Source organism: Uloborus diversus, chromosome 5 (assembly GCF_026930045.1).
Source record: "Uloborus diversus isolate 005 chromosome 5, Udiv.v.3.1, whole genome shotgun sequence".
Lineage (NCBI taxonomy): Eukaryota > Metazoa > Arthropoda > Arachnida > Araneae > Uloboridae > Uloborus > Uloborus diversus.
Genome location: NC_072735.1, coordinates 72697858 through 72717272, shown reverse-complemented (window position 1 = coordinate 72717272; position 19415 = coordinate 72697858). Strand labels below are relative to the sequence as shown.

General features: G+C 31.8%; 1 protein-coding gene across 1 annotated transcript in view; it reads right to left on the bottom strand.

The window, feature by feature from the left end:
* Positions 1-19415, bottom strand: part of LOC129221904 (uncharacterized) — a 39983-nt gene that overhangs the window by 11413 nt on the left and 9155 nt on the right. Inside the window, exons 2-4 of the mRNA XM_054856280.1 lie at positions 14073-14166; positions 6438-6600; positions 2306-2461 (exon numbers count right to left, since the gene is read on the bottom strand). Coding sequence (XP_054712255.1) covers positions 2306-2461; positions 6438-6600; positions 14073-14166 — 413 coding nt within the window. The remainder of the gene's footprint in view (positions 1-2305; positions 2462-6437; positions 6601-14072; positions 14167-19415) is intronic.

The following is a 19415-nucleotide window of genomic DNA, read 5'->3' as shown; positions in this document are numbered from 1 at the left end:
TTTATTTATTCATTTTTAATTTAAAAAATATTATTATATTATTTTTGCAAAATTTTGTAGTTAAATTTCAGCAGGAATTTAGTTTAAAAACTATTATATGGACAAGGAGCTCTACACTACTATTTCAATAAGTTCAAAATTCATCGGTGCGTGTCGGTGGTCCTTCTTTCAACATAATTGGTGCTGGGGAAACTCGGCCGAGTAGTGAAAGGCCGAGTTACTCGGTAACTCGGTACTCGGCCGAGTACTCGGTACTTGGCCAAAGTGCTACTCGGTACATCTCTATTCAAAACAGTACAGGATTTTTAACCTTCATTAAGTATAGTGCTTAGCTCTAGGTACAATAATTCTGATGCTAGGAAAGGGGTTTTATGCTGAACTATTAAAATCAGTTCAAGAAATAGAATACTATACAAGAAATACTGTTATCTGTTACAGAGAAGTAATTTTGGTGCAGAAGTAAAGAAACTATGCATTTATTAAAAATGGCACTAATGATCAATTCTATAATGTGGTTTTGACACTCCAGAATTAATTATTTTATACTAGCAAAACAGGTGATATTGCTTTTGCCAGTATTGAGGCTTCTTTGGTCAAAGCACAACACTGTGTCAACTTACAAAGAATTGGGCAGAATTGCATTAACTGCTACATCTTACAAAAAACATTTGTGTATTTACAGAACATATTTCATGGCTAATGTAATGTTGAAACTATGTACATAAAAGTAGCAACTTTGCAATGTAAATAATTTCTTTTAATGGAAAAAGCAATTGTATTTGTGATTAGTTTGGTCAATTATCAATTTACTTATGTTCGACAATGATGGAAACTTCATCGGCTTTGAGCTACCTCTAAATATTATTCAAATGTTATAAAATTTTGTCCTACTTATTTTCTTATGTATTGGATCCAAATGGGAGGGTAAGACTCAAAAATTTTCACCTTTGAAATTTTGGACCATCATATTCTTCAGTCATAACTCTTATGCACTATTTGAAGTTCTAATCCCCTCTGTCATTGGAGGATGACTAGAAACTATGGGTGCTATCTAAGAAAGTAAAACTTTTTGATGATTAATTGAAAACTTTCCTCAAGTTTTTGCTTTTTCTTGACAAGTTAAAACACATTTTCTAAAAACAGGACAGAATTGTAAAACATAGGATCCTCCCTTTAAGAACAGTAGAGTTGGCAAGTACGTATGCACCAATATCTCATTTTGTACATAATTTAAATCATTTTACAGGTTATTTTTTTAAAAAAACTGATTATAAAACAGAGTGGCAGATCACACACTTCTGTCCCACAGCATAATATTAATTCAAACTTAAGAAATTCAGGCATTCTGCTTTAAATATTTGCCAAAAATTCTTTTCACAAAACAAAACACATCAAAATGAGCCAGACCTTAACTGAAAAGCTACATTCGAGACAACTATTGCAGTAGCATCCCCCAAAACAAGCTTGAAGTTTCAGTAATTTTTTAGACAAGACTTTTTCTGTTTTCTTTATTTTTCACATAAATACTTTGAACCAGAGTTTGTGATTTTTTTGGTTTTTTAAAAAAATCAAAGTTTGATTTTTTTAAAATTTAAATCAGATTTTTTTAAAATTAAATTAATAATTCTTTATTACTTTACATTATAAACATAATATATTTCATACAGTAGATGAATCTATTCAGCTTACTTTTCAAACTAAAATAAGTTCTCTAACTATTCAATACATTTTAAAGATTTATAAATACGTTGTAATACTTTGATAAGAAGTAATTTTGTTTTATGCTTTTCTTAAAAATAGGGTTTCCATCATCTTGTACATTTTAGTGTAAAAGAATATGTCAAGCAATTACTTTTCTTAATTATATCAGTGATGGTGTATGAGAAAAACTGAAAATTTTTATTTGGTTCTATCTTTTGGTTCTATCTTTGGTTCATTTCTTTTGGTTCATTGAACTGTTATTTTGGAGTAAAAGCGATATTGCAAGAAGGAAAATCTGTTTCACACACATCAAGCGGGATCTATGTAGTTTTGCCTGTTGAAGTCAAGATTGTATAATGCAGCGTAAGGTAAATTTAGAGTAACACATTCTAAAAATGCAAAATTAATTTATAAAAATAAAATGAACTGGTTTCAATTAAGGATTTTATTAAAAAAATTCACTTGATTCAAATCAATTGTTTTTTTCCCCCTAAATCAATTGATTTAAATCAAGAAGATTGAAATCAACAAAGCCTGTTTTGAACAAACACAGACATCAATATTTACTTCAAACTATTATTATAAATTGACCAAATGAAATTACCAAGTTTCTTTAGACGATCTGAGCATGCTTTTATGTGTTCTGCATAATTAAGGTATTCTGCTAAAGTATAATCTGTTGCTTCAATACCAGGTGTGGACAGCATACTTTCATCTGCCATATATGGTACATCATCAGGAAATGCGGCAGCAAGAATGGCTAAAAAATAACAAATAAATGTTAAGCATGACAAGTGTTTTGATTAAGCTGGGTAAAAAATAATCTCTACAAAAATCAAAATTTTGGTCGAGTATAAAAATATTGAACTTTTAGGCTCCAAGTTGAAAATAAAATTTAGTACGAGATACCCTGAAATTCTTTTATTTTAAATTTTCTCTCAAAAAATAAAAGGCTGAAGAGGGGGATGAATTTTTTAAAAATCAAATGAACAGGAGACTCCTTACTTTGAAATAATGAATAATTAGGTGTAGACTCCTAAATGTTTTGCAAGACACAAGAAAGGTAAAAAAAAGAGACCAGGGCATACTAGCAGGAGGTAAGGATTAAATCCCCCCCCCCACCCCAACTAAAAAAATATATACAGAAATTAAAAGAAACAAAAATGTATTGCTTCAAATTTCATAAAGAAATACAATAAACCAAGGCTGCGGAGTTGGAGAGAAAATGACTGACTACGAATATTTTAGAGCTTTTGATTTCTATTTCGTTTACCTCAAAAAACGAGTCCAACTTCTGACTTTGCAGCCTTGCAGTAAGCAATAAGCAAATGTATGCAAGTGTTTTTGACTTTTTAAAGCTGTTGTATGCACTCTAGGATCTTTTTTTACTTGTGCTGTAGATTATCTGCAGTTACTGTGTTCCGTATTCCACTGATAATCTAGAGCATCGTTTCCCAACAGGTGGTTCGCAAAAGGTACGAAGGGGGTTTGGCAAAATAATATCATAATGGCGGAAATTTAACATGTTTATTTGAGATGAAGTCTCAAGTTAAAGCACTTTTTTTTCATCATTTATTCATTTGTCTCTTGCACATTCAATACTTTCTGGATACAAATGTTATAACACTTGCTGACCGTCTATTATGTAAATTAAAAGAATTAAATATGTCATTTCAAAGAACTGGTATTTACTGTTTTCGTTGAGCATGGTAGAATTGAGACTGTGCTGAGAAAATTCAACTTTTGAATGCAATGTATTTAGATGAACACGAGCGTTTGAACCATTTTTACTTAATTTTCTATGCTTATAGTTTCTTCACCATTTGAGTGCAACGAAGAGCTATCGCGCTTATCTTGCGCCTGGCCTGAAATGAGAATGACACAAAAAGTGCAATGGCGCTACTGTCGCTTGCTACAGTGTGGTACGTTGCGTCGTAAAAAAAAGTTACGGAATTAAAATATGAAAATTTGAGCTCCATGTAAAAAAAGAACTAGCGAAATTTGAGCAGAAAAATTCTTGTAATAAGTGAGCATAAAAATATTTTTGTTGGTAAAGTTTACTGTCTATATAATAATTAGAGTTAATTGCAGGCGTTTTTATTATTTTTCAAAAATAAAATAAAAAATAACCATATTTTATTCCCCATTTCAGCATAAGGAAATGAAAATTCTTCAGCACTAAAACAATTACTGTACACATTGTATTCTTATCAAACAACTAGATTCTACTGGAAGAAAAACGATCATTTTGTTAATTTGGGACATTCTAAAATATATTTTTCAGATCATTTTTTTGATTGACTGATTTAACGTTACCAATAAATGTACTGTTGCAATAGAAAAATAAATTTCAGCAGGTAGAGATAAATGCAAAAGGAAATTGGGAACCTAGTGTAAGACTGAAACTGTCAGACAAGACATTTGAGCCAAACTTTGAAATTCCTTGTTCCACAACTATTCTATAAAGGATTTTTTCAAAGTGAGCTGAACCTTGAAGAATTTATCACTGTTTCGTTTCTTAATAATGTTTTAGCTGTCATTTTAGCTTGTAACAATGTTTTGTACTTCTATATTCTGTGACTATTATTTTTGTTTTTTAAAAAGAGAAAAATAAATAAAAAAAATTACTGTGTGTGGGGAGGAGCTGGGCGGTGCCTGTCACTGAGTACTTAGTGCACAAGGGGTTCGCTAAACTTGTACAGATTTTGGAAGGAGTTTGCAAGATATAAAAGGTTGGGAACCGCTGATCTAGAGTAAAATAATAATAATAAAAAAAGCCCAAGGTTTAACGAAGTCTTGAGTGAACATGTAGCCTTGACATAGTTATTTATAGTATTGTTTTCATAATATGCTCATTTACACTGATATTTCCTTTTAATGAGATGATTACTGATTGCAACAGAAACATGATGATTGCACGTTGTTATTCTAGGACACCCTAATCAACAAACTGGGAAATTATTTTGATACAAAAATAACATTGCAAACACTGTGAGACAAAGAAATTTCTGAATTAAATACTCCAAAATATTAAAAATGAATGCATAAATTACAACAATTTTCTAACTAGAAAACATAATCCAAATCAAAAAATTAAAAAAGAAGCCCAAATACCCCTTAGCCTCCCCTATATAAGCCTCCCCTTATATAGAAGTTTGGTAAGACCCCATTTGGAGTATGCTGTTCAGTTTTGGTCTCCTTATCTTAAGAAAGACATTAATGTATTGGAAAGGGTTCAAAGGAGGGCTACAAGGCTAATAAGTGGACTTTCCCACTTAGATTATGATTCCAGGCTTAGAAGGCTAAAAATGTACAGTCTTGAGCAAAGAAGAGACCGAGGGGACATGATTCAGCTGTTTAAATTTATTAAAACGAAAGATGTTACGGGGCTAAAGTTTAGCACTGAAAACAGGACAAGGGGTCATTGTTTTAAGCTATTTAAATCTCAGGCTAACATGGATATTAGAAAAAATTATTTTAGCAGGGTAGTGGAACCTTGGAACAGCTTACCGGAAGAGGTGGTAATGAGTAGAGACGTACCGAGTAGCACTTTGGTCGAGTAGCCGAGTACTCGGCCTTTTACTACTCGGCCGAGTACCGAGTTACCGAGTAACTCGGCCGAGTTTCCCAGTACCAATTATGTTGAAAGAAGGACCACCGACACACACCGATGAATTTTGAACTTATTGAAATAGTAGTGTAGAGCTCCTTGTCCATATAATAGTTTTTAAACTAAATTCCTGCTGAAATTTAACTACAAAATTTTGCAAAAATAATATAATATTTTTTAAATTAAAAATGAATAAATAAAAGGTATGACTTATCAAGTTGGAATTAAAACAAATTATACAAATTTATTCATTATAGGTCTAGTTCGCTAAACATAAATAATTTTTAAAAGCAAAAAAACAAATGTGCAGGAACACTGCACACGTTTTTCTGTGTTACAGGGATCGTCTTTTAAGTGCATAACATGTGAACTAAAGAATGTAAAGGCATACGGCAAAAAATTCGACTTTTTCCGGATGCCTTTAAATCAACGAGCTCATATTTTGTGCATTGAAAAAGAAATTCCTCGTAACGCCAAAACATGTGTCTGCAGTGATCCTGCACTGTGCTTCTAACGTTGTTTTATTTCCTTTTATTTTTAAAGCTAAGGTATTTTTATACATCTCATAACTAATTTTAGTTTGTAGCAAAAATTCCATATTTGCACAATTTTTAACAAAAAAGTTTTATTAACTTTCGAGACATTCAAACCAAGATTTATTCCATTAAAGTATTTCAAACTTCATTATTCTCAAAATTTAAATTTGAAATGTAAATGGTTGCAGAAATTTATATATGCTTGAGCTTTTTTGTAAATTTTAATACATTCAATTTTTTGCAACTACTCGGTATTGGCCGAGTATCTGATCAAAATTTGGCCGAGTACCGAGTACTCGGCATACTGGCCGAGTACCGAGTAGTTACCGAGTACTCGGTACGTCTCTAGTAATGAGCAAAGGAGTAGACAGTTTTAAGAGGGCCATTGATCTTCACTGGGGATTGTAAATTGACTAGGACCAGTCTAGCTGGACCCAGAGCCTGTTGCTGGTCGTCACTTTTGTATTTGTATACCTTTTAAAAATCTGAACATAATCAATGGAATAAGACCTATTTCTGACTAATTTACTTCTTTACTTTTGCAAACTATAGAGAACGAGAAGAATATGTACATGAAACAACAAAAGTACCTGATGCTGTCGCAGGTCCAACACCTTTTAAATTGGTAAGGGCTGTGATAGCCTGGGATAATTCTTTAGGAGGTTTCCTAAATGCTTTTTTACTGATCTGCAAAACCGCTGTTTCTGTATTGATACGAACTAAGTCGGTAAGCCTTGGACGGAATTTTCCCCTCTGTAAAAGAAAGAAAAACAGTCTAGAAATATCAACTAATGAATTGCATAAGTCGGATTTTACTCTAAAAGCCCTTAGTGAGCAAAGCAATCAATATATTAAATTTTCTTTAGAAATGAATAATTTCAAATACACAAAATACATAAATAATTTTAGTAGATAACAGCATTAAAAAAACAGTCCTTTATATTTGAGTTAGCTAGTGAAAAGAGAAATACAATTAAAAGAGAAAGTTAATTTTTATTTGTTCTAAATAAAGCTATTTCAACATTTAGGGGTGATCATGGATTATGGCTGGGCGATGCATCGATACTGCATAGACTACAAACCCAAGCACCAATGTACAGACATTTTTTCACACCTATGTTGAATTAGCAGTATGTCAAGCTAATTTCACTAAACAACGACGGTATGCAGAGTTATAGTAAGAAACTTTTCTATTACACAAGCTGATGGAAGTATTATGAGCAAACAGAGACCTTCACTTCCCCAAAACATAGAGGATATGCAATTTTTTTTAGCTCTTAACGAAAAAATATATCGATAAAACATATAATCAAGTACAACATACAATCACGTACCAAACGAAGAAGCAAAGTTTAAAACGCAAAGTAGCAACAACAATTGCAGACATGTATTTTGGTGTTAAATGCATGAATATTGGAGCTTGTGAATGTACTGCATAATTTTGCTTCCATAAGCTCACACACGTTAAAACTGAAAATATAGACCAATTTTAATCCCAAATCACATGTCTGCAAAATTTATTGATACCCCATACTTTTATAACACTGCTTTTAATTGTCAATTTTTTCTCTTTTTATGCTGGTGCTAGAACCTATTATTCTTAAGTATCTCACATAATAAATACATTTCAAAATCTTGTATGTTTCACAAAATTAAAACAAGTAAATTCAAGCAAAGCTTTAAACAATAATTGAAAAAAAAAAGCCATGAATTACACCACAATGTATCGCTACTTCACAATGTAAAGTTGGCGATGTATCACAATTCAGAAATTTCTACATCGCTCAGCCCTAATGTGGGCTCAAGTTTTCTGAAGACAGTATGAAATTTTTGGAGACTATGAGGAAGTTCGAGCCCCCCCCCCCCCATCCCTTTTTTAAAAACTCTTCAAATATGCATACAAAAATCAGACAAATCGATTTAAAAAAAAAAATAATTTTTCAGTTATAAACGGTGTTGTCAGCCAAAACTTTCGGAAACCGCAAACCAATCATCATAAACACCCGTCTACATTCCACATAAACCCAATGTAATTAGAATACATAAAAGTTTTTAATACATGAAAAAAAAAAAATACGTAAAACACAAAGCACATGAACTGAAAAAATATTCCATTTATAAGATTCAAAACTTCATTTTCAATATCATTTTCTTGCAAAATGACACGTTACTACTTCTCTACAAATTCTCCAGAGTTAAATGACTCTGATTTGAAGTAATCTGAATATGCTGCTGCAGATAAAAAAATGCTTAATTTCAGAAAATTGAAAAATAATCTCAATTTATTTAATTATTTTGAAAGGCATCGCCACAGCAGTTTTCTATATTTTTTATCTTTTTCATTTAAGGAAAATTTTCAAACCAAAGTTCTTGCTTGTTTTGAGAAGTTTAATGACGAATAAAATAGTCATCCAGGGCAAACAGGTTGTTTTTTTTATTATGTATTAATTAAAGGTTTTTTTTAAGATTATTTTTTAACCATGGCATTGCCTACTATAAAAAAAAAAAAAAAAAAATAAGTGTTGTCGCCTGCAATGACTTTCCTGCAGAATTTAAGATCCACCAAAAACCACCCTAACAAAAAACATTTTTTAAAATATGCACAAAAAATATTTGTGCCAGTGCAATGCCCTATGGCATTGGTTCCTAACCGGTGGTTCGCAAAAATAATATTGTAATGGCAGAATTTAACATTTTTGTTTGAGATGAAATCTTAAGTTCAAGCATTTTTTTTTTTTTTTTTGGTTCATCATGAGTGTATTTGTCTCTTACACACTCACTACTCTTCGGACGCAAATGTTAGCATACTAGCTGACATATTTTGTAAATTTCAAGAATTCAGTCTGTCATCATGAGGAGCGGGTTTTTACCGCTCTTATTGAGCGTATGATAGAATTGAAGCCATTTTGAAAAGGTTCCAATTTTGAATACAATGAAAACATACGAATGCTTTGGTTTTCTCTGTAGCTTTCGATCAGAAATTAATTTTCAACATTTAGTTTCTTCACCATTTGAGTGTGATGAAGAGCACTATCACTTTCGTAGTGCACCGAAAATTCGTTTAAGTGCGATTTCACTACTGTTTGTTGTTGAAATTTTCACATTACCTAAATTACAATGTACTTCGAACTTCATTAACGAGAGAGAGAAGGAATAGTTCTCAACCCAAAAATACTTCAGGCGGTTTGAAAAAAAAAACTTACTGGGTGAAAACTTGCGACAGTGTGAGGTGCACAGTAAAAAATCAATAAAATTAGACCTTGCAACTTGAATTTTCTCTGTATGTAAAATGGCATTTAAGAAATTTGTGCAGAAAAATTTTCTTGAAATAAGCGAACATTTTTAAAGTAAAAATGACCCCATAAGACTTAATTGTAGGCATTTTTATTATTTTTCAAAACTCAAATAAGATAAATAAGAATATCTACGCATTTTATTCTGCACATTTGGTATAAAGACAAGAAAATTCTTCAGCACTCAAATGATTAATATACGTATCTCCATCCCAATCAGCGGACTCATACTTCTCAAGAAGACATATATTTAGAGACCTTTCGAATTTTACTGGCATAAAGAGGAGATTTAGTAGTTAATTTGAAAGTTTTATAGAAGGTATGTTTAAAGATCATTCTTTAATTCACTTTTGATTTAGTGTTACCAATAAATATACTGTTGTGTCAGAAAAAGACATTTTTGGACAATGTTTCCATTTGGAAAGGGATTTTCAACATACAGTTAAATATGAAAGTAAATTAAATGCTGAATTCAATGCGACTGAGACTGTTGGATATTTGAGATTTTCCAAGTTGATTGAAGTCCAATAAAAAATAATCACTGGGGTTTTTTTTAGTTGAATTTGTCTGGGCTTCCTTTTCTAGCTATCATTTTACTTTGTAGCAATGTTTGTACTTTTTATTTTGCAGTTATATTTTCATAGTTATAAACTATAGAGCAGCATTAAACAAACTAAAACATTCTCCCAAATGTTGTGAACCAGATTTTTTTTGCTTGTGTAACTTATATTTAAATGAAGTTCCCAGCATTACCAGTTAATTTGCCATACAGGGTTGCCACAGAAGTTCAAGAATAAAATCAGTCTCTGACATTTCCAGCTTTTCCAGTTGATTTTTAAAAAAATTCCAGGATAATGAATGTCAACTAATGTTATTTAATATCAATATAATATAATTTTCACTGTAAATAAACCTACTTTATTAACCAAATAATGCTTTAAAACATTATCAATAATTATCAAGATTTGGGTTAAGTTAAGGGGACCGTAGACCTTCCAAATAGCTGAAATCGGTCAAAAATATGATTTTTGTATTCCGCGGAAGTAACAATATATGAAGTGTGCTGAATCGTATAAAAAAAACCTCTTGCTGATCTGATGTTTTATCGCGAAGTTATATGCGTTTAAAAAAAGGTAAACAGAGCGTATTTTCCACTAAAATGACTATAAAACATGTAAACAAAGTCGAAAAACTAAGTAAAACTAGGTGTCAAACATGTAAACTAAGTTTCAATAAATTCTTTCATTGGTATTAATGTCAAATATTTAGTCATCGTGAAAATATCTTTCGGGAGGTATTAAAATACGAAGAACATGAAATGTAGGTGAAATTAGACTTTAACGTCACTTATCTCGAAATGGAAAATTCGATGCGACACAGATTGAAAAAAGCACCATGCGACTTAATTTTTGTTCGATATGCTTCAAATTTCAGAATATGATACTTTGGTAGTAGGTTGATAAAACTGGGTATGCATTAAGGTTCAAGAGAATTTTTTGTTGCTTAAAAATATTAAAGTTTTGGTTTTTATGTAATATTCGCTACAAAAACTATTGCTTAACGCGAAAAAAAATACTGTGCAGTTAATAATGGACCAATCCTTAAATGGATACCCAATGTTCTTGGCAATGTTCTGTTCTTTGATAAAATGCAAATTGTTTGAGATAAGAGCAAAAATTGAGTCGCATGGAGCATTTTAAATTTTTTATCTTAAATTTCAAAATTTATAATTTTAATTGAATTTTTATATTGTTGCTTTTTTTTTGCTTGATATTTTGCATGCTAATAAACTTACTATTTTTTATGCCCAGTTTCATATTTCAAAATTAATAAACAAAAGAAAAAGCTTTCAATGTCCACGGTCCCCTTAACACAAACTTAAAATTTAATACTTTTGTTTTTGAATCTCTGCAGTTGTGTTGTGCAAATGTTTGTTTCCCTTTTAATGCAAACAGTTTATTTTGCTCAAAACTTTTGGTTGGCACTTTTTTTAAATGTTTTTTCTTCTCTGTATGGTGACCAGAGCAGAATAGTCCCAACGTAGTCCATGCTTGTTGTAATAGGCGACTAAAATGGATCCAAGATGCCAAACACCGTGGTGATGGATGGCATCTGGGTTGTATGATGTCTTAAACGATCCTCTCGAGGAACCGTGCAAAACCTCGTTGTAATTGCCTTGCACTTGTACAGGGTGGTTGTGCAGGTGTTGACCTTTTACCACAGCCCGGTTCCCTGCTCCCGTGGAGTTGGAGGCTGGCTTGAAGAAGAAAACCAGCAATCTTGCTGCTGGAGGAGGTGAAGGTGCGGGTCTGCAACCCACCAGCTCTGCAGTAAGGGGTCAGGGCAGGGACTACTCATTTTTGCACAAGAATGCAACAGGCACGAGCGGGAGTGGGGGAGGTTGGTACAGGAGACGAAAGCCACTACGCCGGCCTTTCCCGAGAAGGCAGAAGAAACCAAACATCTTTAGTCTGAGGTTTCAACTCCTTCCCCTACACAAGCTGCTGCAGAAGAAGAGAACCAGCAACCTTACTGCTGGAGGAAATGAGGGTGCAATTCTGCAACCCACGGACTGTTCCATAGGGAGGCAGGGAGTACTCATTTGTGTACAAAAATACAACAGGCGCTGGCGCAGGCAGGAGAGGAAGAGACTGGTATGGAAGGCGAAAGCCACTGGGCCAACCATTCCTGAGAAGGCAGGAAAAACCAAACGTCTTCAGTCGGAGGTTTCAACTCCTTCCCCTGCACAAACTGCTATATCTTAAGGAGTATGGACAAGTCAGCCACAGTCCTATCTATGCTCAAGCAGTGATTATTTTTAAGATGGCTGTTGTGAGAGAAACCATCCCGTTGGCGAGGTTATCTTGAGATGACATTGAACATATTCAGCTTGTCATCCCAAGGACAGACCTGATTCTCTCTGGGGATCATATGCCAAAAATACTAGCTTCTTAACAAAAAGTGTTAGGAGGGCTTTTGGTCTTCTTACTGGTATTTACACCTTAAAGCAGCACCGTGCTATAATGGGCATCAGTAATGATCCAATTTGTGGAGGTTACCTTTTTAACGAGGAAACTATTACTCACACCCTGTGTGATTGCGAAATGTTTTCTGTCTATAGGTTTGCACATCTTGGTCATCGTTTGCTTGAACCGTGGGAGATTCATGATACAGTTAACCCTCGTTCATCGCAGTTAATTCGTTCCAGATTTCACCGCGATAACTGAATTCCCGCGAAGTAGGATTATGAATTTATAAACCAAATATTTTCTTAATTAGAGGGCAGAAAACTTACTGACGACAACTTAAATAGGTTTTTAACATAGTTAAAGCCCCCTAGACATGAAACAGCACCCTTATCCAACATTACATTTGTATTACTTAATATATTGCACAAAATATGACAAAACGTGATTTATTATATGGAACCGAATTCACATTAATTATTGAGAAATAAAGTATACACACACACACATGCAGTTCTTACACACTACTACTAACCTATGAAAAAAACTCAACTTCAACTTGTTCAATAATGAATTAATTTCCAGTTAGTGACCATATGTACCCCCTTTCTTTCTCTACATTTATCCTCATCAAAGGTATTACGCATACAGCTTAAAAAGCTAGTACGTTATTGAACACCATTAGAGATGTATTTATCCCCTATTAATAATACAGTGATTTATACTTTGCAGTTAGCATTTAAGGTTAAATTGAGATAAACTTTCTTTGGCAATTTTAAACCTCCACTCCCTCAACTAGTACAACTACAGTCTCTAAGAAGAGCTTACCTTACTTAAAAGGCATAATTTAATTCTCTTGTAAGAAAAAGTTTACACGAGAACATAAAAACATGATAACAGAAAAAACATGCTCTTGTTGATACTACATTCTCAACAAGTGGTGACATCTTTTTAAAAAACATTGATGTTTAAAAAAAAAAGATGTTCAAAATTAAAACACCAATGTTTTAACAAAAACCACTATAGATGTTTCCAAAACAATCACAATCCAAAACATCAACATTACCACCATTCCCAACTGGTAACATTAACATGTGAAAAAATTATCAGCATCGTGATAAAGGGATAAAATTGTAACATCTTTCTTTGGCAAGCAAGGATCCATAAAAATAATAGTTCATTCTGTTTCAAAAATAAAAATGTATGCTAAAAATTCTCTGCAATGATGACCCAATTTAAAATTTATGTTCGCAATACATAAGAAAATAGTAAATTACTATACTATTCTTAAGGTTTTTAACAAATCCTTAGCTTTAAAAGCAAATGAAGAGCTAAAAAATTAAGTGCTCATTTTTTTACAGTTTAGTATTTTCACGAAAAATCTAATTGCTAATTAACTCGATACAGTTAAAGTTTGCAAAAATAAAGTCATTCTAATCCAGAATTAAAATAACTGCCAACCATTGAAATAATGGAAAAGTTTGAAGGATGCATCAGGACCGAAATCTCAAACATTACATTTAGTACTTAAAAATGAACTTGAATTTTTATCCTCTCCATTATCAGGAAAATTAGCTTGTCTGGAATGCAACATTTACTGCACTTCCACATTTTTATGAAACAGTTTCACTGACCAGATGCAAAAATTGAGAAAGAATTCCCTGACCATTTTATGTGATTTTCATTTTCCCTGACAATTCCAGGTTTTCCAGGTGCGTGGCAACCCTGTCATACATATAGAAATGCATGATCAATGTTTTTTTCACAAAAAATTCTTTACAAGTAGAACTAACGAACAAACAATAAGATTTATAAAATTGAAACAAAAACCTTTTTTTTCTAATGAATCCACAAATTTAGTGTTAGTATAACTAAATAAAAATAAAATAAGTTTAGAAACATAATAGTTATGACAAATTAAAAAAAGGAAAAAAAATCACTCAAAAAAATTAATAAAAATACAAACCATAAGTTTCCATTTCACAATTTGAATCAATTCTTCATGCACTATGTGAGGAGGCTTTCTGGATTGTATAATCTTTGGTAACTGTTCTTGGTACCTAAGAAAGAAAACAATTGTTTTAACAATATCAACTCAACTTGTAAAATAGAATTATGCTTCATGACAAAATTAATATGTCTTAGATTTTATTTTTTTTTACAATCCAACATTACCTAATATTCCTCCACAGGAAAAATAAATAAATAAACAGAACTCAAGATAAAAAACAAATCTTGAAAGGAAACAAAATCAAAACTGTATTTAAAATTCCCTTCCGATCCCCTTTTTAATTTTTTTTTTTCAGCGAAAGGGGAGCTAGCTAAAATCAATACTTTGTGCAGTTGCAGAAAATCAATATCATAATGAGCAAGCATCACTTTGTGGAACATTCAGAAAAATGCAAGCTTTCTAGCAGGGAGGGGGGAATTAAATAGAATTTTGAAGCTTGCAATTCTTCCCCACTTCTTTTAAAGTTCCTTTAAATAAATTATGTTCTTGAATAGGAATAAATAGAACTTCACATTTCTTTTAGGCATGGCCAGCTGGCAAAAGAAATTAAAATGATTCCCATAAGATAATTAAAAAAAAAAAAAGTAAGCACATGGAAATGGAATAATAAACTTCTCTACCATACATTTCTTTTTCTTTTTTTTTTGAATGAGAAGTTCAGGATTACTTATTTCAAGTCTTTAAATGCTTATTATTAGAGTTTCAACATGCGATTTTTAAAAATTACTTTTATAGTCTATTGTTAAAACCATATATTACTAAAGCTTGGAAAGTTTTTTAATTCAATTTTATTAATTTAAAAAGTTTTTAAAAAGCCAAACCTGTTTTTTCAAAAACAATAAAATTGATAACTTTGTCTAAAGGTTACAAATGACTAACTTTTTATGTAGGCACTAACTTAAAATAAAAATAATTTAAAATAAAATTAATTGGAATTTTGACACCTAGAATTCAAATTATGTTTTTCGCAATCACAAGTGTGTGTATGTAGGCGTCTGTGTTTGTGTATAGGCATGAGTGTGTGTGTGTGCAGTGTGTGTATGTATGCGTGTGTGTAGGATATGGACGCAACCTGGCGACTGTTTTGTCTGGAGGAGCAGCAGGAGAGGCTAGTCGACGGTGGTGCTGCAGAGGGAGGCGGGGGAAAATAAAATCATAGGAACATCAAAACCGTCAAATGAGAACAATAAACACTCTGATTGCTCAAAAAAATCACATTTAGGGAATAAAAAATTATTAGTTCAAAGTATTTCTCTCAATCTATGGAAAAGTTAACAATCTTATTTTACAAGGGACGATCCAGGTTCTTTCTGGTGCCCCATTTTGTGCAAAAGCAAAATATTTTCGTGAACTTGCTTAATTTTTGCAAAAAGAAATTTTTATGAATTTGCACTTTTTTTTTTCTGCAAAAAAGTTACATCAGGCAAAACATTAAATGCATACAGCTGTTTTTTTTTTCATTAAAATCCCTGATCTGATAAACAATAACATTCTTTCAGTCACTAAAAATGACAAAAAAAAATCTTATTGGTGAATATCAGGAAAAGTGCTAATTTAAGTCCCAGATGAATTTCCCAAGCACTTTCAATCAAAATCCCTCCCAAATCATACAGTAAACTTTGTTCTACATACAATCCGTGGCAAAATTTTGAGGTTATACTTTAATCTTTAACACTCAAGCTCTTTTTATTGCTTTAAAATACTGTCAGCAAGTGTCCCACGTTCCAATCGTAAATTTCAAAACAATCTTGTGCAATATAAAACATTTCAGCAGAAACAAATACAAAATGAAGTAACATGGTTTATGTTTATCTGAGAACCAACTCTTGCATTTTAGAAAAAATAAAAACATATTGATAAAAAAAAACAACTTATGCTCGTCCCAAGTTTTCATATTCAATCTGGAGTGCAAACTTCTGGGATGGTTATTTCTAGTCAAAACATTTATTTGGCGGCAATGGGTTGCGTGACATGAAGTCTTGCATGCAATGTATAAGTTTCCCTGATCCCAAGTTCTCACTTCAGTTGCACAAAATTACAGGTAAGAAATTTCCTTCTCTTTACCAAATGAAGGAATAAGTTGGTAATGCATATTTAAACGGCAAATAAATTAATTTTTCAAACTATTTTTGCATAGAAAATACTTTTTTTGAGATGAAAATAAATATAGTTTTAATTTTTGAAACTTTAATTAGAGATGTTCAGTGGTCTTAAAATTCAGAAAATTCGTCATGTCTGTACAGTCGAACCTGTCTATCTGGAACCTGCTGATCTCGAAAACATGTCTATCTCAAAATTTTTTAATTTCCCTGCATTTGCAGCCAAAATTCAATGTATTTTCCATGTTTATCTCGAAAAAAAATCTCGAATACCTCTTTATCTCGAATTCCAGCAATGCTGTCATTTTCGGATTCGAAGACCAGTAGTCTTCAAAACAACTAACAACGTTCCTTGAACACAGAAACGGTTGTATTGTCCTCAAGGGCAGAGAGGGCAATGGAAAAAGGGGAAAAATGCGCCCTGTCCAAGAATAGCTTGGTTTTCTAGGAAGACTAACGAAAGGACAGTCGTTTCGAGCGCTTTCTCGGAAGCAGAGCAGAATGGGACAATGAGGTGAGAGATGAGCTTGGCAGATTTGATATGTTGGGTAAGTTTTTCAAGTTCGTGGTTAATGATCATTATCAAATTAAAAACCGTTTCACTTTGTTTTCTGGTTTAGGTTGCGTTCTGTGGTTGCTCTCTTGCTTGAAGTTGTGATTGCTTAGGAAACCGAGATGATAGGAGTGAAAAGAAAGTTAAAGATTCTTTCAAATGATGAAAAATGAAAATTCTAGAATTTTTGAACGGCAATCCATTAAAAAAAAAAAATGAAATTGCTCCCAAGTTTAGTGCAGTGAGCACGCTTTCAACAATAACAGAATGTCCGTGGAGCAAACGTTTCAGTCAAATAAAACAGCGATATAAAATTCAAAAATGTGCTTTTCTGGATGTGAACAAGTGCGTTTTAAAACATACACATGTGGACTGGTCATATTTGGAACCTTAACCGATGTGGAAATTGTGGATAGCTTAAAAGTTAATTATTGCTCTTTACATTTTAATCTTTCGTACGTATTGTCTTAAGTATAAAATTCAAATTTCCATCATAAGATTCCAAACTTCAATAAGTTTTTCAAAACCTCCGTATCTCGAAACCTCTTTATCTCGAATTTGTTTTTCTTCCCGTGAAATTCGAGATAGACAGGTTCGACTGTAGTATAGAAGTAGAAACCATTTGTAACTGAACTCATACATGCTTTACCGATGTTTTTTCACACTTTTTTCTTTGTGTGATGAGTTTGTTGACTATCTCACAATTGAAAAGTTGCTTAAATTCTTAAAACATGCTTCTAAAACATTATTTTCTCTCGAAAATTTGAGTTCTCAAACAAGATTATCTCAGTTTTTTTTCACCCTTTTTTCTTTAACATCAATGTTCAGACCTTTGTTTGTCTCTACTGCCCCAAAAACTTTAATTTTGTTTTAAAATAATAAATTTGTTAACTTGTACAAATCCTCCTCCCCCTCTAAACTGAGAGTCTTGAATTAATTTTCTTTTATAAGCTTGTTTTAAGATTCTTTTTATATTTTGATTTTAAAAACTTGTTATTTCTTAATCTATTATTAATAATTTCAGTTTTCAAAAATCTTTTTAAATTAAAATTTTCAATGTGAGATGTTATAATATAATTCAATGGCTATCAATATAAATTAAAATTTACATAAGTATTACTTACATATTTATATTACTCTTAAATTATACAGTTAATGTATCAAGTCCATTAAGTATAAAAATTTGTAATGATTGTCAGATTTGTAACAGTCAAATATAACCCTTACCCTCTTGACATGATTGTAAAAAATCTGTTACTAATGTTTCAAACACCCTATTAGTTTTAATTTCTACGTATCTTTAGCAATCCAAAATCTCCAAGCTCTAATTGGCACTTTTCCTTCACTCAAAAATGAATTCTCAGAGTAAAAGAATCTTCAAATTAGTGTCATTAATGGGAAAAACAAATTTACTGGCCAAGAGGGAAACCATTAGACAGTTTAATTTTTTAATTTAGGCAGATTGTTTAAACATACTTTATTTTGAAAACAAATAAAATAATTTAGTTTTCATTATTTTAAAAATTTGCAGTTTTGCAAAAACTATTCACCTACCAATAAATTCATTAAGTATTAAAATTAAATTAACAATAACTAAATTTTCAGAATAAATAACAAGATGAGTCATTCTAAGCTGCTAAGCTCTGCTTACATCAAAATAATTTGAAGTGCAAAATTGTTATTGTTAACTTCCCCTCTGGAATACCAGACAGCCCCAAAGCAGAATACTTGACAATGTTCTGCAATGTAAAATCATTTGACCAAATGACAACAGTTTAATCAAACTTTCCACCAAAAGCTTCAGATAAAACCAAAGCATTTATATTATTTCATCTGAATACATTGTATTCCCAATGGGGGGGGGGGGGGAGCTTTTTCGCCATGGCGCCTTTCTATCACTTTCAATGAAAGTGGTAAAACTCGCACTTTGTAATAACACACTTAATTTTTTTAATGTAAAATATGTTGACAAATATACTAAAATTTTCATGTAAAGAGACTGCGACAGACAAATGAATAAATGAACAAAAATCGCTTGAACTTAAGACTTCATCTGAAGAAAACTTGTTAAAGATGGTGTCGTTTCCAAAATTTTAAAAGTATTTTTTTTCTGAAAGAGCATGCTTAAAAACATGGGATGACCATTTTTTAAAATAATTTGACTAAATATTCAGTAAATTACTGCTTAATAGCCAGGGCCAGACTTAGATAAAATGAAAAGCTTTCTGCGAACACAAATCCTAACTGGAAAATTTTCTGCAAATAATTATTTTGCCTAACTCACCCTTGAATAAAAAAATAAATTTATATTCAAATATAAAAGAGACAAAAAAAAAGTGCTTTAAATCATTAAATCATTTATTATTATTTTTTTTTTTTTTACAATAACATAGTTTGCTTATTTTTCACCAACTGAAGAAAACTGCCAAAACCATTTTCTTTTTACACGTGCTTTAAAAGGCTTTTGGAAAAAGGCTTTAACAGAAATAAATTCTGGGATTTTCTTAAAAATTCCCTTTAAAAAAATATAAAATATATATATATTTTTTAAATCAACGGTAGCAGTTTGAAAAAAAATTTCTGCAGTGCCAAAAATTTTCTGCGAACGCCGTTCGCCGCGTTCGTCTATATTATGTAAGACTGGCC